The sequence below is a fragment of the Zeugodacus cucurbitae genome, chromosome 3 (assembly GCF_028554725.1).
Source record: "Zeugodacus cucurbitae isolate PBARC_wt_2022May chromosome 3, idZeuCucr1.2, whole genome shotgun sequence".
Lineage (NCBI taxonomy): Eukaryota > Metazoa > Arthropoda > Insecta > Diptera > Tephritidae > Zeugodacus > Zeugodacus cucurbitae.
This window is the reverse complement of record NC_071668.1, coordinates 56,687,653-56,712,761: the sequence shown is the minus strand read 5'-3', so window position 1 is coordinate 56,712,761 and position 25,109 is coordinate 56,687,653. Positions and strand designations below refer to the sequence as shown.

Below are 25,109 nucleotides of genomic sequence, written 5' to 3'. Positions count from 1 at the left end.
CATTTGCATTTAGAGCATAAAACCATTAAAGCACAAATGCCATCAAAATTTCTATATCACTGATTTATATGAATAGTGTCACAACTCAAATAAGTCGATTTTTCAAGAGAGCGGTTAAAAGTTTTCAATTATCTCTTATTTAGCAAATATTGAAAAACTCCATAATTTATTTGAATACACTAGTGATATATAATATATTAAATACAAAACTGACCATAAGTGGAATAAACTAAACTAATGACTTTAGTGTACTTTGTCTAAGAGTTTAAAGTTATAATGAAACACTAGAGAATTTATATTATACATTTCTTCGAATTATTTTATACAAATCTTCCTTGAGTTTACACTGTGCAGAGATAATCTTTGTATGAAGAATGAGACATTTAGTCCGTATCCATTTTCATTCGTCATTTTTTATCATTCGCCAAACAGTCAAATATAACTCGACATATACCCTTGATATCAATCAAATTATATTTTTAATTCTTACAGAACTAACTGAGTATAAAGACTTAAAGTATCTACCCACATAATCTATATTTGGACTATATCTCCAAATTATCTTTGAAATATTTCACAGTTTCAAATAAAGCTTGAAATCTGCATATTCCCTCTATGTACAAAAATTTGGTGTAATTTCTTCTTCTTTGATCGTGGATCGGTCTGAGCCGAGAACACAAAACTTCGCCAGCTCCCTCTATCCTTTGCGAGATCACACCAGTTGTACATCCCAATTATTGACAGGTCCTCCTTATACACTTGGTTCTTCCAATGGGTGCGTGAGCGTCATTGTTTCCGTTGTCCACCCATGGGTTTCGAATCGAAGGATCTGTTCGGATCAGGAGCATCGTCTTCCATACGTACAACATGACTTAACCAGCGCAAATGGTCATGGTTCCATCTTCTTCTGTACTTCTAGCTCACACGGACGGCTCCAAAGATATTTCGGAGAACAGTTCTCTCTAAGTAATTTCTTATATCGGGTTGTCATCGTCCATGTTTCTCATGTATAATAGAAAGGAAATGATGAGAGACTTATAGAGCATCAATTGCCTATCGTTCCCAAAGTAGCACCAATAGGCAAAAGTTATTGTGCGATTGATTCCGAGATAAACAAAGTCCTTAACCTTTAAAAATGTATATCTGCAAACAGGAACGTTGTCCTCAAGACGAGAAGAATCTTTTTGTGTGTGTCCTCCAGGTACTTTACCTTCTTGTAACTATCTGGCAAATAATCGAAAAAATAAATATAAAAACGGTAGTCTTTTATTTTCCCCTTTATCAATATCCAAATGCATAAAACGACCTTCAAAAGAGTTGTAAGACAAAGTAACTTTTCGCTTTGCTTAGAACTGAACATGTAATACCGAATACCGGTCTCAAATCATGAAAAATAAATCTAAACTATTTTAGTGCATAGATCCCAGAACGCCATCTCATTAAAATTATTAAAAATAAAGATGATACTAAAATCCCACAACTTAAGTAACCCACTGTACTTTTGTTAAATATTTAAGGTAATATTTATTTTATTTTTTCCGCCACAACGGTTGTTATTACAACATAGCACAATGTTATTGTAGCCGTTTTTCGACCGCAGCACTGCAATTTTTTCGAGCTGTCAGATTTTTGCGCCTGTGGTTTCGGTTTACAACACGAAATATATTGAAACATGTTTTTGTTTTCATTCGCAACGGGCTTTTTCAATGCCAGCGCCCTACTGGCGCTGCATTTAACCTTCAACTCATTTTCATTGCTGCATTTTGCTAGCAAACGCTTGGCTATTTGACATTTCCATATGACAGCCAGCTGACACACACATCATTTGTTTGTTTATTATTATTATTAATATTATTTTATGTAGGCATATTTTGTTGTTTTTGTTTTGCTGTTTATTAAGTTCTTAACAAGCCACCTGTCAGTGATGACAGCAGATTGATTTTGTGTAATTATTTCAAAATTTAAATTTAATGTAAACTTTTGTCAGGCAAAAAACACGATTATCGCTCGTTAGCAAGAAATATTTTAATTATGTATTTGTGAAGCTTCAATGATATGGTGATTTTTTAGTTAAGTACTAGAATAAATATTGTATTCAATTTCAGCATTGATACTCGTTGAGTGAAACTCATTAGTACTGTCAAACAATGCTATACGTCGATAAAAAATTTAATTAGTTATACAGATAAAACTACTCCTTATTAGGCACACCAGGGCGTATGAGCGACCTTAAGCAATATGAGAAGTAATAAATAGTTACTCATACGCCCGGTTGGTATTTTTTGCTGATATATGTATGTAAATATTACATATTTATATAATATTTAAATTCTCGGCAGACGTTTTTCTTCTATTTTCAAAGAAATTCAAATAATAAATACAACTAACTTATATTCTTTTTCATAAGCCATCAAACGGCATTCAGACGCACATGTTAAACCGGTTTCAGCCAACCGATAAGAATAAAAAAATGTTTTCGGATCATAAAACCATTTGGAGACGTATCTGCTTTTTTTCTTCCACGAAGGCGGAAATACAGATAACTCAATGTGTCAGCTATTTTTGCATTTCATAAGCTAGACATGACTAAGATCCTATCTTGGCCGATTCGAAGATCGAGTGATTTGCTACTGAGGCCTTCAATAATTGATAATGAGTCCTTTTTTCACTTTTTCTCTTTGCTTTGTGATATTTTGTATTCAAGTTAGAAGTGATTATCAGAATATATTATAATTTTCAAAGGGGAAACGTGTCATGGACTAGAGTTTTTTGTCAAGGTTCAATTTCTACCTTCTTTATTCGCCAGAAATTTCTCTTTTCCGCTCTATTTTAATGCTGATTCTCTTCAAGCAGGAAGAGAAATGTTCATAAATGTCTTCCAACAAAATATGTGTCATGCAGTCTCCAGTGGGAATGAGCAGGCTCAATCTGGCAATGTTAAGTTATTCTTAAGCATGCATTTTGGCTGCATTGGTACTTAGCTTTTATATAGATAATATATCTCAATATACAAATACAACTTTTCATTAAAAAATAATATACATTGGCACTACCATTTTTCAGAACTATTTTGTACCTCCAAGCCCATAAGCCCTTCTCCGAACAGTCAGAAAGTAGACTGCATCGTTTGTTGACCATATATTAAAATACTTTGACTCAATTTTATTAATACAGAATGATATATACTAATGTATATATAAGCCAGATCATCTTACAATTGCCTAAATATATTTAATATTTCTTTCCTTTCTACCTTTTCGAAGTCATTAACCCCATAAACCACACAAAATTGTCTTTCTAAGAATTTATATCAATCACAATACTCTCTTGATGAACTTGAAATCCTTAAACTTTATTTGATTACAAAATTTCGGCTAAATTTAGATTTTTTCATGAATGAAATTTTATTTAAATGCAAATTTCATAAATGCTTTTGAAACCGACTACTTATAAATCATATACCTATAAGTAGACCAACGATGTTACACACAACCATTAAGGTGTACGCCTACATAAACTCATTGCTTCGTAATTTTATTTATACTCAAACAGAGCAATTTCACAAATACCTTGGTTATTTATGCTTTCAAAAATTCATACGCAAATTCGGCATTGCGAAAAAAGGTGGAATGCGATTTCCGGCGAGGTTAGCTGACCATATCCTTTCAACATCATATGGAAAAATAAAATAAATAATAAAAGGACACTATACGCACACGCCTGTATTATATATACGTTACATATACAGTGCATTGGTCGACTGGTTTTTGTGCCTCATAAGCCGCCTGACGGCAGCATTGAGTAGCATAATCCCATAACTACGCACACACGCGCACCCTGACTTATTACCGTCAAACCGTCAGCGGCCTAAGGGCTACAGCGTAAGCACGTGGAAATCAGTTTTGCATATTTTAAAGATTTCCTTTTTGCATATTAATGTCTTTTTTATAAGTTTGTGTTTTTTTGTTTTACCGTACGGCGAACTGAACTTAAAAGATAGTATCTGAATGAATATATTATTGAGTACTGTTATAAATATTTTATTTGTAAATGTCGAAAAATTCAAAAATTATATGAAACGCAAATTGCTTTAAGGTTAAATCCTTTGAGAATTAGATTTAGTGAAGACAACAATCATTTATGTGGCCATGTTACTCAGTTTATTTGTTCGACAACAGTTGGGCGCTGAAAGGTAGGCTATAATTATTGCGGTATACGGCTGGGGTGTTATTTCAAAGGAGCTTGAGAGAAAATTTCGACAGAAAAACACATAATAGTTGTGTTTTCGATAAGTTATAGAACTCAGTCATACTTTTAAAAAATGACAGGTAATTTATAATGTTAAAAGGGAAAGGTAAAGGTTAGGGTAGTTCGAAAAGCTCCTCTAAACCGTTTTTAGGTCTGTATCATTCAATCCCATATTAGGTATGGGCTAATAGGTTCAATCCCATATGAGGACATGCCTCGAACAACAGTGCTTAGGTAATCAGTCTGTATTCCATTTTTGATTTAATGAAATAGGTGGCAACACCACGTAGTCATACGCTTCAAAAATATATTGTTAAATAGACTTAATTTATATCAATTGCGCATTTTTATTTTAATTTTTGTTTAGTATATATGTATTCCCATATTTAAAAATATTTAAAATGGGTGGCAACCCTGTATCAATTTGTAATTAAAATTGAACCAAAAAGATTTTAGTATTATTCTTCCCTTTGTAAATTTTCGGTTTACTCGGATTTAAGAAAAAAATAAATATAATATTAATCAGATGGCAACTCCAAAAATAATTAAATAGTATTTTCCTTAAAGTTGTTTCATAAATGGGTTATAAACGCTAATTAAAAATATTAAATTTCCTTTTAAAATTATTTCTAATTAAATAAAGGTGGCAACCTTGTCGATAACATTATTTCCCGCGCTTCTCAAAGTATAAATCTCAATTAACTCGCCACCACACTGTCTGCCGCCTGTAAGTAGGCCACACTGAAACATTATTATGTTAACCCACTTTCGCAGCGAAACTAGCCACGTGCACATTATTGTTGGCAAGAGCTTAAGCAATGATTTAAAATAAAAATGCAGAAGTAACGGTTTTAATGGCATTTTTTTCACTTTGTTTCAACATATTTCACACTCATTAAAATTAATATTCCTTTGCGTTCGAACACAAACGGCCGCACGAAAAGTGTTATTGGTCTCGCAGGCAGCAGACGTAATTGGCAGTTAAAATTTACGCGGCCGGCTTAAGTGTCCGTCGCAGCACGCTCTTTTATTTTATTAAACCACTTTTACGATATTCTTTTTCTTTTGTACTCTTTCCATACTCGTACATATGGCGCCATTGCTTATCATTATTGGCAATCGCTGTTGATGAATGCGTTGGCGAGAGAGAACAGAGTTCTTTAAATCGTTAGTTACAGTACGCAGAAGAAAACAATCAATGTGTATATGTAAAGATAAGCTTCATTGTAGAGTGTAGACTACAAAGCGAGATTTGTTCTATACTTTTATACAAGCAAACAAAGCAATTAATATTTTACAAGCATACTTTTGGGCGCAAAACTCTTTCGGTTCAAAAATCATTAAAAGTTTAAAGCCAAAAGTACTTTAATCAAATATTTAAGCAGTGAAGCAACAAATATATGCAAAAGGAGTACACAACATCTCCTTTCACACGACACCCGAGCAACAGTGCGGCCATTTTCGTTTCAATCATTAACTGTTTATTGCCAAATTTTAGGCGCTGCGGCTTTTGCAAATGAACCACAAAAATATTTTACGACAAAGCAAAACTTTCTCGCAACTGCCTACAAACTCCCTGCGTACACTTCTTGCTTGAATGGCGGCATAACTTTGCTATAACGCCTTAAAGTATGTTATACATACCACAAGTCATTATTATGACTTTTTTGCCATTGCTAACAACCATAATAGAGCCATACATATTTCCTAAACGAAAAACATTTCCGTTCTTTTCCTTTTTTTCACTTTTTACAACAACAAACACCAGGGAAAGTAGCAAGCAAATCCTTTTTTCCTGCTATCTGGCAGTTTGCCGCTTTGACGCTTCAAGTATAAAATTTTCTATAATTTTTTTTTTTGGCGCAAACAACTTGCTACATCCTTTCCTTTGCCAACGCTTTGAAGTATTGTATACAATTTTTTTTTCATTTACTTTTTGTTTATACTTCTTCATTTTGTCACTCCTTGTACAAACAACTTGTTTACAAGCCCAAAAACACGACCGCAAATCAAAGGCGCACACAGACATAGGCCAGCAGAAAGAAATTGAAGAGCGTAAAGTGCGCAGCAGCCACAGTAGTACAAAGTAGTAAGCTCCTAAAACTATGCCACAAAGTGTAATGTGATAGAGAAAAAAATAAGTAAAAAATGGGAATTAAGTTGTGATACGAGTATTTGAATCAGGGAGTGGTGGAAAGCATGGCAAGTTTAGACAAGGTTAAGGGATATATTCTGCTTTTTGAAGAAATCGTCTTAACAAATAAGAGTATTGTTTATCTTAGGCTTACAAGGACCTTAGCTAGAATATTTCATACCTTCATATGTTTTCGCGTTCATCAAGAGTGAAAGCAACATCACCACGACTATACTAAAATTTAATTAAATGATTTATACACTTGAAGCGAAATTGAATGGCTTCGCTCTAATTTAAATTGCATTGTTTATCGCCTATAAGTATGCTATAATTATTTAATGTTTTACAGTACAAACTCTAGTACAATTATAGTTTCGATGAAACGTTTGTTCTATTAGTATTATTTTCTTTAAAGCATGGCAAAATAAGTTTAATATTTTTTAAATAAACAGTTAAGCAGACAGTAAACAATTAAATAATGAAATGATAATCAAAGTTTAATATCAATGGTTATTGTGTAACAAAAAATTATACACGTACTAGTAAAATCATTTATTTTTTCTTAAATTTTATGGCTGATGTTCAACTTTAAAGACAATAGGAATAATATGTATAATTCTAATATTCCAATTAATATATTTTTAAATATTTCTGATTGATTTTATTAAGTGTTTCTTTGCACAAAAACATTTTGGAATTGTTTTGTCTTTTACTAAAAAATATTGTTATTACTAAAATTCTGTGACTTATAAAGTCTATTTTTCAGGCAAACGGTATATGCTTTTCAAAGCAAAATCAAACGCATATAATTTAATGTTAAGACTAAGAATTTTGCTTTATTATAAAGATAAGGATTTCCCATATGTTTTAAAAATTATTTCGGGCAAACTAAAGCCACGGCTGGTTCGAATAAATTCCAGCGGAGAGTCGCAATTTTCGGTCGATCACTTTTTACAGCAATAGGGGTCACAAGTCTGTTAATTTTGAAATGATAAACCAAACTGAGTACAAATTAAAGAATTGCTTTCAAATGGTCCAATTCCGAAAAAAGCAAACACATAGAAAACCATATTTCTGCAATATATTGCACGTTTTCGAGCGATAAAGCTGAAGTCACTTTCGCAGCTACCAACAGTGAAATAAACAAAAATTAAGAAGGAAGGATCATTTTGAAGAAAATTCAATTCATAATACCTCTCTCTCTCTCTCTCTTTCTACCGTTCCTCGCCTTCCGTAACACTAGACTTCTGTACCGTTAGAGTTGGGAACAGTGTCACTATTTAGATTAAAAGATGTTCAAAGTCGTGTTTTTGTAGCCATTTCGCACCGGAGATAATTAATCAATTAACCGGCCTGTACGATTAAAGCGCTGATTTAGATCGATTTACCATAAAAAAGCATTAATTGGTAATCGAATACAAATCGAGTTGAATACAACTCTGCGGGTTGGTGTCTGTAAATTTGACTGTGTTTATTGATAAAGTAACAATAAGTTGATGAAACTTACCTAGCTATTTTAAACAGCAAATTAAAATTATAACAGCTGATCCTTAATCGGGTATCCGGCTGTGCGAAAGCCAAAAACTGATTTCTCAATTATAATCTTAATGTACTTAACTTATTTGGCTGTGAAAAAAGTCTATTAGGAAAATATATGAGAATGAAAGTGAGGACGAATAGACGCAGAAAAACTGATCACTTAAGTATGTTAATTATATAATTCGAAATGAAGCTTCTAATTACTAGATTCGTATATACAGTAATCCCCTCTTAACTGCCCCTTTCTAACATGCAAAACGTTTAAGACACTTAAGTGGGAAATGCACTTAAAGAAATACCGCTTAAGTGCCTCGAGGTACTTACCAAGCTTTTTCTCAAATATTTCGATCTTATATATTTTCTTTTAGAACGAAAGTCACATTTATTTCTTATTAATAGAAAAAACTAACTTAAAAATTAACTTTCTCAGCATTAGCATCAATTCTATTATTTATTTTATCTTTCTGTGGAATATAATCGTAAAAAAAGTATTTTTGGTAATAACAAATATGTTTTATTAATAATTTTTTGAAAAAAAAAAACAATTCGTAATTATATTACATTATTATTTTTTTATTTTCCCAGTCTTGAAAAAATTATTTTAAAATGTTTAACCGGATTTAAAATATATAATATTTATGTATGTAGATTTTAAAAATTTAAATATTTAGTATTTCAAAAAATGTTTTTCCTAATTAATTAAAATATTTTTTTTTTAATTTTTTTTATATTTTAGAGAGCTTGAACTTTTTGTAATTTTTTGCATGAAGCACTCGCTATTAATTATAATGTAAATACTATAATTAAAATACTTACCTTTACAAAAAACATTTTCATACATGAGTTTATGCAATTCTACCAATTTTTTTTATTTAACGAATGTATGTATAATAAAAATAAACAACTTTACTGCTGCTCTTTCACTTACTTATTTGCGCTTATAACCCAGTAAAACTTTAACCAATATATAATTTTCGCTATATTTATTTTAAAACAACAACAAAGCATTTGCTTCATACAGTATATATTATATATATCTGCTTTCGATTACTTTTGTAAAAACGTTTCTTTGCATTCCACTTAGTTTCATGCTGCTTATAGTCATTGAAAAAAACTCTCTTTACAAATTTCAGTCGCTTTTTCATAAATTTCCATAAGCCAAAATGTCGCAAATTCATTTTTTACCTAGTACTTAGTTGTAGTTAATATCATATTTAGTATTTTAAGGAGTATATGACTAGTCTTATATATTTAGTTTGCAAAAGATTACTTATATAGTTTTATGATATTTATTAAAGCAGTATATATAGAATTATATTTATTTTGTCAGAATTTGTAATTAAGCTATAAGATTTCTTGCAATATTTCTGCGATTTAGCGTCAATACTTGGTACTCTTTCGGACTACATTTAGGAATTATAGTTACAGAGTAATAAGAAATATCGCACTTAAGTGAAAAAGTCACCATTCCAGCTTTCGCAAGTGGTCTGTTGCTACATCCATTATGATATTGGCCTTATTCTGAAGTACTTCTTCAAAGGAACTTGAAAATCTTGGTTATGGTATTCATTTATTTTCATCAAGATTTCTGCTCAGTACAAAAAAAGTATCATAAGCCTTTAGAGTAAAAATCAGCAATAATCCAAAGCTGTTCAAGGTACTGAGTGCAATATCAGAGCTTCCTTTTCTTCAACTTTAGTACACTTTGAGAGATTTGGCAAAGGCTTACCACATGTCAGCTTCTATCATTTGTAAATAAAATTAAGATCTACCTAAACGAAACGAGACATAAATTGATATAGAACTCCTGGAATAAACTACAGTAAATACTCAGTGATTACTTTTAACGTTACCCAGAAAGATTTCTTCCTACAAGTGAAAAAACCATACAGAAATACTATACAGACCTGGCATAATTTATTAATTTCATATTTCAGCCGAGATATTTGGGAATACTTTCTATTTTTGAAGATAATTGGTCCGCATTAAATTTCATTCATCGCCAGAAATATGGAGAGCTTCTCATATACCGAGCATTCTTTCCAAGAGTAATCACCGCAGATCTAATTGAACAAACTCTAATATAACCTTGATATGTTCAAGAGAATTCATTTTAAGAAACTAACTATTTTGTACGTGGAATTAACTTTATTAATTGACTAAACTAATAGACTAAAGCGAGTTCTAGAAAGTGATAATACCATCTTTAATATGCTCTACTAAAATATATAAATAATAAATGATCAAGATTTATGCCAACAGTTTTTAGAAACTCTCAATTTCTCACAATATTATGAAAGCTTTTATAGAGCTTTCATTAAGCACATTTTTATATATATATATATATATTTGGCGTAGGAACCGCTTTAAGCGATTATAGCCGAATCCACCAGAGCGCGCCACTCATTCCTCCTTTTTGCTTTTTGGCGCCAACTGGAAACACCAAGTGAAGCCAGGTCACTTTGCACTTGGTCTTTCCACCGGAGTGGAGGTCGTCCTCTTCCGCGGCTTCCTCCAGCGGGTACTGCATCGAATACTTTCAGAGCTGGAGTGTTTTCTTCCATCCGTACAACATGACCTAGCCAGCGTAGCCGCTGTCTTTTTATTCGCTGAACTATGTCAATGTCGTCGTATAAATCGTACAGCTCATCGTTCCATCGCCTGCGGTATTCGCCGTTGCCAATGTTTAGAGGACCAAAAATCTTGCGCAAAACCTTTCTCTCGAAAACCCCAAGAGTCGTCTCATCGGATGTTGTCATCGTCCACGCTTCAGCGCCACATTTTTATAGTGCAATATTTTCATATGATAAGCAGCATTGCTACAAGAAATCTTATAGCCTGCTATATGTAGTATCGTATAATATTTTATCACATATGCCGTACAGTTTATGATAGTTTAAATTAAATGTTAAAAAACCATGTATTATCCTAACTTTATATTAACCGCTGTTATTTTTAACTACTCTTCTCAACACAAAACTTCGCCACGTCTAACCAACTAACTCGAATGAAATTATCATAAAACTCACAACAAAAAAATAGGAGTGGAATGACTATAATTTACGATGGAATGAATCAGAATATGGAGGCGTGAAAGATTTGCGGATAACACCAAATAAGCTGTGGAAACCGGATGTGCTGATGTACAACAGGTAAGTTACTGGGGGAACAATAATGAGAAAGAAGAAAGACAAGTCGAGGAGAAAAAAGTAAAAATGGAAAATATAAAAAAAATGAAATAACAATAGTAGGAGCAATAAAATGCAATAGGAAAATAAAAAGCTCACTAAAATTATAGAAGAATTTAGAGAAAAATTAAATATGAAATAAGAAATAATAGTTCTGATACAAATAATTAAGCTTACGCAAAAAAAATTGTTTGCACACCAATAAAAGCTTACGCCAAGCTTGCTAAGGATATGTTAGCACACTTTTAGGGGGATTTTTTAAAATACAACACAGCATTCAGAATTATACAAATATGTATGTGTGTATTGCATATTTTAACAAATAACATAATCAAAAGCTTTTTTACTCGGAGTATAATTTAGGAAATTTTACGCAAAAAAACTGTTTTTGCCCCAAAAGGTAAGCATACATTTGTATATGTGCTCAGTGCTTTTTAACTGTATTTCTATGATATTATATAATAAATTTAGCAAATTTCTTGTACAAAACTTTTTAGCATTTCCAAAACTGCATCCTAATTGGAAGTACTAATACCATTATTGCTATTTTGATTTCAAAGCTTACCGCTTTCCTATTGTGTTTATATTTAAAGCCAAATATTTTCTACTTTAAAGAACAGTTTTAAAAGCTTTCATGTTTTTGCTGTATATATACCATTGCGCACTCCTTGTTGTAATATACACAGAGTGTAAGAAAAAGTTGCACTTAAAATGCATTTTTTTTTTTTGTTTTCGTTATGCAAGTAGCTTTTGGAAAAGTTGTTTGCGTTCTGTAAAACGAAATTTTGAATTGTTAGTTACGTATTTGATTTGAGTTCTAAGTTCATTTACGTTGATTTTCGAAGTTGTTTGACTTTTGTGTTATTTAAAAATTTTCATGAATGAGTTTAAATATAAGTTTAAAGTTTCGAAAGCGCAAAAAGCTCTTGAAAGCTTTCATTGCTTAGGTATGCATATTTCAAAGCAGAATTAAAAATACAGAAGCTTTAGTGCTTTTGTTAGTACAAAGCGCAAAAAAAAAGTTTGAGGATACTTAGAAAAGTGAAAGCTTTATAAGAAGTTCGAAATGCATATCAAAAACGGATACTGCATACCTATTTTATTACAATCTGAATGGAAAAATCAAACCCCTAAAACAGAAATACATCGGAAGTAGTAAACGACTTTGTAAAACATCCCGGAAGCTTTTTGCGAAAATAATAATTGAGAAATTTTTCAGACTTGCGCTACATGGTGCTCTTAAACTTTTTTATACTACAAGTTTAAATAGTTTTTCACTTAATTTATGCTACTTTTTGTCCATTTTCTTTAATATTTGAAGAATTTCGCTTTATCTAAAGCTTTTAAAAGCTTCAAAAGCAAAAGCTTCCAAGATAAAACTTGATGATCTTTTACAAACTAAATTAAGCTCTAATAACTCTGAAAGCTTTATTTAAATGTACATTTATATTCAAAAGTGCAAAAGCACAAAAGCTTCACACTCCACTGCTTTGAAATATGCCTTTCTAAGCGCAAATTAAATCGAATGCAAACAATTGTTAATTTGCATTTATCATATCCACTCGCTATTTCTACAATTCTGCATACATTTTTGAATGCAGCAAATAAAATAAAAAGCAGTACCAAGTTAAAAAAAAGGTTTAAAAATTTAATGTTATTATTTTTTTAATATTTATTCAATTCGTATTTTCCCTTAACATAATTTTTGCAAAAAATTTATAATTATTTCATAATCAAATATCTCAAAAAAGAAATGTTATTATTAATGACTTTTGCTTCATATAAATTGAGTATGAATTGGCAACAACTTTTATATTTAAAAAATTGTGCATTAAAAGAGGCTATACTTGATATAGGAATGAATATGTTATATACATGCTTGGAATCTTCAATAAGAGAATTAATAATCATTTCAAGGGAAAGAAACAACTGAACTAAAGGCCTATATATGATAGGACTTCAAATCAGAACTGAAAGCTGGTTCTGGTATCTAATTTTTCTGAAAAGACATATAATTTAGATCTGGACGTATAGATGCTCACTTCTGTTTGCTTTTTCCTTGTCTACCTCGCCCTTGTTCCACATCTCTAATGGATTTCGGAAAATCCGTGGTATTGGATAGAAACGGAAATTAGAATTATTAGAAATTTGCTAAGGATATCATAATTCCCTCATTATAAGTGATTAGTAGGGAAGACCCTCCCAGTCTAATAGCAGTCATTACAAGTCTACAGACATTCGTTACTTGTCATTTAGTTCCTGACTTGGCGTTATTCTAAAAGCTTTTTCTGCCACTGATATTCTAGTACCATTTACCAAGCTTCGGCTTATTTTACCCAAAACCACGATAACGTCATCTCTACCTCTATTTAAGACGTCAAAGTTCCTTCCTTTTTCTGGGTAAGCTACAAAAGTTCATCGGTACTTCAACAAAAAATTCACTAATTAGAAGATCTGAGTACTTCCCTGCAGAATTTTTCTAAAATAATTTTGGAGATATTTTCACTCTTTGAGCCCATGCCTATGAACTTCTGAAACGAACAGCATAAAGATGTCAGATAAGTCGTATCCCGATCGAGCTCATGTGATTCGATTTATGATAGGATGGAGAAGCTATGAAAGCTATCTAAGAATTTACATTGATAGAACTTTGAAAGAGCTTTCCTTGCGTAATGATACCACAGAATCTCTAACAACTAAAGTGGTAACATTGAAAACGTCCTGCTAGCGATGTTGGTCTAAGCATAACTTTTGATATTGACGGTTGGTTTTATCATCACAAAAACTGCTTCTGGTTGGCACCTATTATGAATTTCTGTATTTAATATCATGTAGAAATAAAATGCATATCTAGTTCCCCTCTCATCTGGTACTGTATTATACATATATTTTGCGGCCTCATGGCTTTCATAAAATTAGTTTAAACTCCTACCTTATTCAAGATAAAACCGATATCTAAGTTCATTAGATTTGTTTAACATTGGCGAAAGGCTATCGGATTCATACTTTTTTATTCATAACTAGCAGACCGCTCCGACTTCGCACGGGATTGCGATGCGAAGAGAGTGACTTGCAAACGATTTTCAGTTTTAGAATAAGATTCTCCATCATGTAGTGTTTTCGATACCCTCACCTGGGAACTATTTCCAAAAGGTTAAGATTCGAGCAATATAGCCTATGTTACTCAGGGTGAATGTAGCTTTCCTATGATCAAAGAAATTTTGAAATCGGCGTAGTAGTTTTTTAATTTATTCATTACGAACATACATACAAATCTTTCCTCTTTATAATAGTAGTATAGATTAAAAAAATAATAAAATATTTTGTAACTGTAAGTTGATAGTTATTTCCAAAGTAAATAATTTTCATAACTAGAGTATCCATATGGACTTCGCCAAACCCGACCTAAACGAAGAGATTTATTTAAGATTTATAGCTTATAAAAAAGAAAGAATTACTATAAAAATCACTAATTATAGCCACCAAACGAACTAATCAAGTATAGCCTACTTTTGAGCGCGCAGCAATTTTTTGACAAATATCTTAATTTACAAGCACTTATTATATATTTTCACTTTTATTCCATTTTTACTATGTGTTTTATGTAATCTTTGTTTTTACTCAAATCCCAATAAACTTATAATATTTTTTTAAATGTGTCTTTGTTGTTTATTACATACATAAATATTACTCAGTGTGTTTTGTGTATATTTCACTGTTACTAAAAAGGAAGAATAATTAAACATTTTCACAACTATTAAAATAAAATTAAATATTTCTACACACACACACACAACTGCTGTTTAAATGCTTAAACGACATTACCAAACAAATGAAAGCTTTAAACGCATCACAACTAAAATTATACACATTGTTGTTGTTTAAAACAAAAAACGTTTAACAAAAAATAGCAAAATATTTTTAAACATTTTTTTTTGTTGGTTAACAAAATAAAATAAACGTCGAAAATTTGTTTGATTTCAATAAGAGTAGTTAACACGCAGTGGTCTAGTGGGAGTGTACATTGTCAGCTTGCCGTTTATGTGGGCCTCACATTGTATGTCTGTAACTAAAAACAACAAAAATAAATAATAAATAAAACAAAAAATGTTGGATTTTGCAAAGCAAACACTAACAAATGTTTAAATAAGTGTTAAAATACAAACTAACACATTTGCTTAAAAAATCCACAATAATTAACAACAAAATGCCATCTTATCTAAATAAACAAGAAAAATATTTTTCTAAATAACTAAAATAACACAATTATTAAATAAAAAAAACAGAAACTTTGCTTACTTAAATGCCAAAAACACATATATGAAGCACACCTACACACATTTACACACACCTGCGCACCCCAAGGTTTAACCAGCATATTATGCAAGTTGTTGTTCCACAACAAAAACAATAAGTCGTAAAAGAAATATAAAAATACAAATATTTTGCAAATTGCCGCACACGAGACCACAACCGAAATGTTTGAAATTATCCAGCAATGATTAAATTTGTTTTTTGAAAAAAAAAAATCAAAAGAATGCAACAATTTCATATTGAAAGCAAAACAAAGCAAAAAAAGTGAAAGCCAAAGCGCTTACTTAGCACCTTTGAAACAATACGCTGGTGTAATATAACTGGTTAAACGGTCAATACTTGAATTTATTTACTCAAAAAATCCCAAAAAAAAAAAAGAAAATTACGAAAAAACCCACAAACCATTGCATGCTTTTGGGCGAAATAAATTACAAGTATTGCACACGATAAAATCAAATCCCTCAAAACTAGAGTAGTTGCAAACGAAAAAAAAAAAACGCAAACGCTTATAAAAAACCGCGCACTTCAATAATAAGTGCCGCATAAATAAAGGTGAAATATTTTTTAAACGCGCATATAATACCGTTAAATAAATAAATTTCTCATGCAAACGTAGTACGTACCAGAGAACTGCAATTATTTCCTTTTTTGAGTCATTGGTTGAGTAACACAAAAAATAGTATTAGTGCATATAAGTCAAAAATCATCAAACACAAAGATCCACTAAAACACATTTACGCACAGCACACAAAGCGAGAGAATGAAAAATGAGTAAGTTTCTCTTCATACGTATCGTTGAAGTGCTCAATTGTCTCATGAGCCAATAATTCAGTCAAGTTAAACAAAAATGAGCCATACCACCAAAATAACACCAATAGTATAGCTAAATAAATAAAGTGATACGAATAGGATCAAAGTAAAACTGACGAAGGCTGTGCCGCCGCTAGGCAAAAGTGCCCTGCGGGAAATGACTAACGATGTGTTTTGTTCTTTGATGTCGTGTATTACATTTGATATTTTAAGTTAATTAATGACAGTAAAGTTAATACTTTTAGGTTCTAATATATATTTTTTTAATAGTAATGTATTGAAAATAAATAAAGACGCACGAAAATGCATGTTCAATGAAATAATGAAACATGTAATGTGACGAAGTTCTCACTGGGTATCTTGACTTCCGTGCTCAGCTACGAAGTCACAATTCCACTCATGCCGATCAGTGTAGCGAGCTCATTCAAGTTTATTTTCATCGTGACCAATGAACAAGTGAGTAAAATGAAATTTTTAATATACGCTCGTTTGAGTCATAAATTGACGGCACATATAAGTGCAGAATTACTATGAGTTTTTTTTGGTTTGGTGGAAATGAGTCTTTGTCATTTTTGATATTTGTATTAGTACTCATTTACACCAATTTGTTTGGCTCATGAGTTTGTGCACTAATTTCATTATTACTCATTGCAGATCTCTGAAACGTACACAATTAAATCAACTTGTGATTAAATAAGGAAATGCATAAAAAAACGCACAAAAGCTTAAATCAAAATCATATTTAAAAAAAAATTGCTGCAACAGTTATTACAATAACAAAAATGCAGCAATTTTTATAGTTATAAATTTACATAAAAATCAAACGTTAAAAATCATAACTCCACACACAAAGGCACACGCTCAACCACCATCAAAGGCAAGCGCACAACAACAGCAAATGGTCGGCAGGGAAAATTATTGGTTACGAACTGGTGTGATTGCAGTGAATTTAGTACTAGGTCAGATGCTGTTAACTGAAAGTTAAAGTTAACTGAACATATATAGGTTCTTTTTAAATAACCTTATTTAGTACTTAAAAATTCATACATTTTACGTAAGTTCCAAACTTGTACTAAAACTCACAATACACATTAGTCAAATTTTAGTACAAATGACATCTCTATTAATTTAAATTTAATTAATTTTAAAGCACTATGCGGATACCAAATACAGACATTTTGAATTAGTACAACTTGCAAGCGCTCTATGCAAGTTCTAAACTTGTACTAAATATTGAAATTAAATTTACTCAACAATAGCAATACTTTTTTGATAGTACCAAGCGAAAACATTACTCAAACTGCAACGCTCTATGCCAGTTCTAAACTTGTACTAAATTTCAAAGTTAATAGAACTAATTGAAATTTTGTGAAAATTATGACAATATTATTTTATTTAGTATTACGTCAGTTCTAAAATTGTACTAAAATTCAAAATTAAATTGGTCAATCTTATTATAAGTGACTCTTATTTTTGATAGCACGAAATTCTGGTTAATAGAAATTTGATACATATTATAATAGTTCTAAAAATGTTCTAAATGGAATTTAATCAAAATGAATAAGAGTTCCATATCCTTCTACTTCTTCATGGTATACCTACTAAAAATATAAAAAATAATTTGTTATTACAGAACTAAATAGTTCATTTTGCAATAGTTCTAAACTTGTACTAAAATTTAAAAACCGAATAAATACAATTCTAAACTAATTTTTTTTTTTTTCAAATTATTGTACTTACTACTACTACTACTATTTTGCATTATTTAATTTATAAAAAAGTTGATATTTATCGTAGAATCGTAAATATATTTTTATCTTTTTGATTTAGTGTACTCACAGAAATCTAATCTTGTACTATTTTTTTTTCAATATTTCTTTATTTATTGAATCTGCTTTTACTTTAAGCCTAACAATAAGTTATAAAATCTTAAATCTATTTAAAAAACTAGACAAGCTCATACAAGTGATTGAGCTATATTGGTGAAACGTTGCTCTTTAGTACGCAGGCATATCCCTTCTTTTTAGGCGTGTTTGATCGCAGGAATGTACTAAGGCATTAGCCAATGGGTTTGGGTGATCACGGAGTTTAGATATATATTCCAATCTGCTGTCCTCTACTGCTTTCTTCACCATAGGGATACCAAGATTGTACTAAAGAGGAAATTTAAAATCATCTTCAGTTATCAGTCTATCAAGAAGGTAACATAGCATCAATATCGTATATAGTGCATTAGTGATGAGCGGTGATTTTTTCACTGTGATTGAAAAATCACATATAGCAACTGCGATCAATTTCTGTAAATAGCAGTGATTTACAATCGCAATAGCAGTACAGTAATTTGAGTTCGATCACAGTAGCTATAGAGAAGTACACTGCTTGTGTTCGATCACTGCAGTAATAGCAGTTCGAAAAGTACCAATCACTGTTCAGTAGCAACCACAGTTCAGTACCAATATCAGTTCGAAAGTAGCGATCACTGTTCAGTGATCACAGTAGCAAATTTAGTTGCGATTTCTGTAATTTTGGGTACGGTGATACAAAACCAGTGAAATGTATCAAAACTTATTAATTAGGTAATTGTGATTACAAAAGCAGGTAATCACTGAAATCACATTGATTCAAAAATAGCAATAACGCTCATCACTATAGTGCATAGTTCGAAATTTGTACTAAACTCAGTGTTTAAAATTAGCACTATTTCAATCTACTTTCGAAGGTTCTAAACTAATACTTACTAGAACAACTTAAAACGGTACGGTAAACGGCAAACAGTTTTCAGTATATCTTAATTTATATATTGAAAAAAGGAAAGTTCTAAAAAATAAGAGAAACTCAGTACCTTTACAATATATTGTTGTAATTTAGTACCACATATAATAATAGTACTAAGCCTATATATATACTCAAATTGTCTCATCTGTATTTTATTGTTTTTTTTTTAATTTGTAGTACTAAAATTTGTTTTATACAGTTCTAAAAAAAGTACTAAATTTAAAAATAAAAGTCATGCTTTTTTTGATGAATGTTAGTAAACTTTGAACAAGCACTGCTTTCAAGAGTCAAAAGCTCAACTTGCCGAGTAATTTTTTAAAGTACTAAAATAGTACTAAATTTTAAAATCCAAATCCAAATTTACGCGATTTATTTCTCTTGTTTGAAGATTTTGACACACATCCTAAATGAGGATTAGCAGCTTGTGTAGGTCTACATTGGCACTAAATCAAAATTTAAGCAACTAAAATAACATATTGACATCGGTTAGTAGTTCTAAATTATATAGACTGAGGTTTAAAAATTGTACAAAACATACATATCACTGTGCAAAAAAATAGTGAATAAATAAATATTTTAAAATTTTGAAATTTGAAATATGATTTTTTTTCAAAGGACCACTTATTTTTCAATACAATTTTCCCTGCTGGCCCTGCTCTAGGGTAAATAACGCATATATCGGCGCAAGCACGCATCCTACACACATTAACATATTAACACATACTAACAAACACACCTATAAGCGAGCCTTCCCCCATACCCTTTCCACACTCTGCCCAATTCATCACAGCAAATTTCACACTTCAGCTTGCAACTAATTTAATGGAAATAAAATGCAAACATTAAAACTTACACATATCCACCGTTATTTAACCGTACTCACTCACACATATACATAAATATAAAATTAAGTTTTATAAAAAATACAATAAAAGCAATTTATTAATAAAAGAATCTGTATTAAAAGTGAGGCATTACCACGTATTGTATTTGTATTATAATGTGTATTGTATGGCGCAAATTTAAATAAATTAAATTAACGCTTCTTTTGTTGTTGTGGTGATTACACTTTTGTGTTGCTATTGTTTTTGTGATTGTTTTATGAAAATCTCTGTTCCACGAAACGGTTTTTATTGAACATTTCAATACCGTTAGCTGTTATATTCTGTTAGACTGTTTCCGTTAAATTTTCACACACCCACACACATATTAGTTACTCGAATTCGTATACAATTTCGTTTATGTTTACTGCTTCCGTATAACGTTTGCTTTGCGTTTCGCTTATTTTATGAAATATTTGTTTGTTGTACACATTTTACAATTTACAAATGCGCACAATAAATGTTCATAATCCAGCAAAGCTGCGAATTTAATTACGTTTATTAAAACTTGTGTTCGATGTGAACACACATTTATGCAATTATTATCAATATTAAGTTCATTATCAATATTTAAGTTCATTAAAATTAATTAAACTAAAATTAAAATTCAATTACATAATGTATTATGCAACTAGCTAAGTATAACGACTAAATATTTTATTCGTAAAATGAGTTAACTAAATAAATGATACTTAGTATTTAAGCTGAGAACAAATAAATAGGTGTTGAGATATGTTATACATAATATTTAGTATACCCATACCGTCATAAACACGAGTTTAAGGTTTTGTGTTTAAAAATCTTAGCCTAGTGTTATTACTGGAAAGTTTAAGAAACTCAGAGTTTCTGAGTACTGACAACAATTTTTTTCATTGTGCGATCAAAATCAAGTGGTTAATGACGAGTTTAGCAGTGCATTTGAATTGGTAAACTCTTTTTGTTAAGATGTTAAACACCAAAAAAGCCCTTACCTCAATTTTGCAACTTTTATAAAGGAGAAGTTACAGTTTATTCTGGAGAACAAATAAAGCCTACTTTTTTGACCAACCCTGTTAACCAACATCCAATCCTATATTATGGAACTATCAGAATATAAATATGTATATTCTTTATTGATTTTATTAAATCAGAATAAAAATTTATTCTTGACAAAATAATTAATATAGTTTTTCTTTTGTAATGGTCTTGTAGTTCCCAATAAAAGTTTTCCGCGACATAAAATTCCTCCAAGTCTTACATGTTCGACCCGAAAGTTCTATCAATGATTGCTTTTGCATCCTAAAATATATGTTTATGATAATCTTGTGAACTGATCCTAAACGAATTCGGTATACTACATGCGTCTCAAGAACAGGCACCCTCAGGAATGATATTCCAACGGACTCATAATGTACTATGAAGTATGAAGACTTGCTGAGAATGTAAACAATTGTCTGCCCTTTATTTTCGAGTAAATGTTTCTAGTGAAAAATGCATTGAACAATCATTTTAGGTTAAGTACATTTATCAAGGCGGAAACAAATCTTCTTCATTGACTTTTATTGGATATTTATTGACGTATCTATTTACAAAAATTCAATTACAGGCATTTCCCAATTTTTCTAAATGTTTACCCTGTGAATTTTTCGAAATTACATTAGCTTGTATCAAATCGTTGAGGTAGAGATTACATTGTCAAAATTAATGTCTAACAAAGCTATTCCAACCTCTCGTTTGCTTAAAAAAGATTAATAGTGTAATAATTATTTAAAAATCTGTTTTCAAAACTAATAATGCAACGAGAATATTAGAGAAAGCTCAACAACCTGAATTAAATTAAGTTCAAATTTGTATCATCTTCGTTAGGCCCCTCTTTAAAAGATCTATTTTGATTTTTTTTGTATACTTATCTATGCTTTCTAATTAGCGCTTCTCATATGGTTTATAAGCTTTCTCCAAAGGGGAAGTTAATCCAGTATCCCAGTAAATACAATACGACAGATCCATAATATTACAGCATAACTAACAATTTCAATAATAAAAGCTTATTAATCAACACTTCTAAAAATAATAAGTACTTTATTTAAAATAGGCACTAACACATAACAACAGCGATATATATAAATAATGAAACATAATTACAATATATTTATATTTGTGTTTAGCTTCTAGCTGCATTGTTATCTACACAAGCTAAGCTTTCAGACAGTAAACAAGTTATCGTAATTAAATAATATAGCTTTCATAAAAAAGCTCTTAAAAATCGTGCAATAACTTTACATAAATTTGCTTACTCATTACAAAATAAACAACTAAAAATAATGACAACATTAAAGCAAACTTTTTCTAACTACAAGTAAATAAAATATTAAATATTCATTTGAAAGCTACCTTAACAGGTCTCATCATATGCAAACCGAAAAAAATTTCACAAAACATTCGGCCTTACATCCACTCAAGCTTCACTGATAACTAGAACATGATAAAGACTTAAATGAACTAAAGGTTTTATAAAACAGTAGTGTTTATTAAAAGCTTAACATAAGTGTTTATTCATCACAATAATTATTCACAAAAGCTTTCACGCGTAAATATTAATAAATATTAGATTTAGATTTCTGGAATACGTGACGTCTACCGATTTGGGTAAGCTTAAAATTTAATGTAATTTTTTATTTACACACATATCATATTAAAGAACACGCGTGTGTGATTATAGCTGAGTATTAATGTTTTGAGTGTTTTAGATAAATGTTAAATAATGAAAGCTCACAAAATAATTGAAATATTAAATGTTTAAGTGAAGTTTAAAGTATCACTTTGCAACGTTAATGGTGTATATGATGAAGCAGTAAGTTACCTATAAATGAAATGAAAGCTTATGCTGTAAGTTTACACTTTTGTGTGAAAGCTTTAGATGAAAGCTCATCATAATTTTACTGAAACGTTGCAAAGTGAAACTGAACAGTTTGGAAAATAGTTTTATGGCCTAAATATCTTTATTAAATATGACATTTTAACAATATTATACGTGTTTCATATTAAATAAATATTTTAAATATTAAAACCAAATTTGTTTACATATAAATATTAAATTTTTGCATTATCTATTGCCGTATTCATTGTTCAACCAATTCATTGTCATTCTCGACGTCTTTTTTGTAGACTCTTAACGGTAAACTAAGTGTCATATATAGTTTTCAGTGTTGCTTGTTTGACGTTTTCAACACACTTAAATACATGCTTACAAATATACTTGTAATACAATCAAATCGCTGATATGTAAGTGTTGCTTGCTCAGAATTTCTTCACACGTCAGAGAATAAATGTCGGCATTTAGTTATATATATATGCACATATTACAATATTTTTGTCATTAATAATATGATAAGAAATGTAAAGCCAGCATATAAGAATGAAGAAATTTGGAGCTTTTTAATTTTGCTGATTTCCGTTTATTGCTGAGATTCGCAGCGTTGGGTGGGCACAATTTTGTTGTGAAAAAATTGGAAATTTTACGCGCAGGAAATTATATTTAATCTCAATTGTAATGCTTAGAGAAGTGTAGTCAAATTGTTAAGCTCCTGTTTATTTGTAAAATAAAAAATAAATTAGTAGGATTTACAAAAACATGGCTGACAGGAGCTTTCATATAAAGCTTTCGCACCTGTGTGAAAGCTCAGAGCAAATCAGAAAGTGTAAATATCATTTGATGAACTTTTATGAAAAAAATATATTGATTAAATATGTGGAGTGAATTCATACCCTAATTGCCTTATGTAATAATTGAATGAAGGTATGAATTGAATTGAATGTGAAACATGAACAGGGCAGGTATAAGTGATTTCAATCGCCTTTATTGAAATCTTTAATAAAGAAAGTATAATTACAACTCATAAAAGTGATTTTCAAAAGAAAATGACTGAGATTGCATGATAGAAATTCTTCTTTAATTTAGCCAATTAAAGAATTGTCTACATTGTATTAGGGGAAAAAATCTATAAACAGATCTAGTAGCGGTCTAGAGGAATATTTGTCCTCGTATTTGAAAATATTTTCCGCACTTCTTGAAAAAAAAAAAAAAAAACAAATAAACTTGAATTCCCTGTTACTTTGTTTGATTTTTCTACGCGTAAAATTTCCAATTTCTCAAATATTAACTGTAGGATATACTCGCATTCACAACAGAAACAGACCGTTTTAATGTTTCATGTGCCATTTAGCTTGTGTTCAGAGTGGTTTTATGTAATAAATACATTAGTCATACATTATTATATTAAGTGTACTTAGATAATTATATAAAATATAAAACAATTATTATATGCTATATTTTAATGAGTACAACTTGATTATATGAAATCATTAGGGTTTAATATCCAGTTTATCCAGTAGTAAAATCTTACAAAACTTTTAAACAAGAAAATATATTTTCTTTTTAAATATTTATTAATTAGAATTGGTATATAATTATAAATATATATATATATATATATTAATAACATTTTCGCACAAGAGTTAATTAACCGGCCTTTGGTCGGTTAAGGCTCGGATTATTGAATACTAATCGAGTTGAAACTGGAATGCAACTGTTGTCAAAGCTGCAAATTTGGCTGTGCTTATTGATAAAAAAGCAGGAGCTCCAGTGAGTGAAAGCAGTGAAAGCAGGAGTAGTCGCCTGTGCAAAAGGCAAAACCCGTTTTCTCAATTATAGTCTTAATGTATTAAATTAATTTGGTTGTGCGAAAAGATAAGCCTTGTCACTCTTTCTAATTTCTATAATTAGTAATAGGACCGAACGGAGTTGATGTAGTCAATGAAACTACTAATGTCTATATAAGTTCATTTCGGTAATCATTATAAACTAAATCCACGCTGATACCTTGTCTGATTCGATGGTAGCTTTTACTTATAAATTCCGGATAACTAGATTAATGAAAGAAGGATGAAATATTTATTTGTTCAGAGACCACTTCCAGAACAATATAACAGCTCATATTGTATTCGTCCATGCAGGTTATGTATTTGCCATCCTACACAGATAGTGGTAGAAAGTTCATGATATCAGCTTATGCCAAAGATTATATATAAACAATTGACTCCAATTCAATTTATTAGTAGACTATATTTCCAAGTATTTGTTATTAGAAAAGAGTAAGAGGAATGAAATACATTTCAAAGCAAAATTATCATCACTCTCTCAACCTGTAGCATATCACTAGTTGCTATGGGGTATGAGAGAGC

General features: G+C 30.5%; 1 protein-coding gene across 5 annotated transcripts in view; it reads left to right on the top strand.

Annotated features, from left to right (window-relative positions):
* The window catches only part of LOC105219235 (neuronal acetylcholine receptor subunit alpha-7), a 585,197-nt gene that overhangs the window by 472,290 nt on the left and 87,798 nt on the right, over positions 1 to 25,109 (top strand). For all 5 annotated transcript variants that reach the window (XM_054228333.1, XM_054228332.1, XM_054228334.1 and 2 more), the window contains one exon: positions 10,964 to 11,073. In XM_054228333.1, coding sequence (XP_054084308.1) covers positions 10,964 to 11,073 — 110 coding nt within the window. The remainder of the gene's footprint in view (positions 1 to 10,963; positions 11,074 to 25,109) is intronic.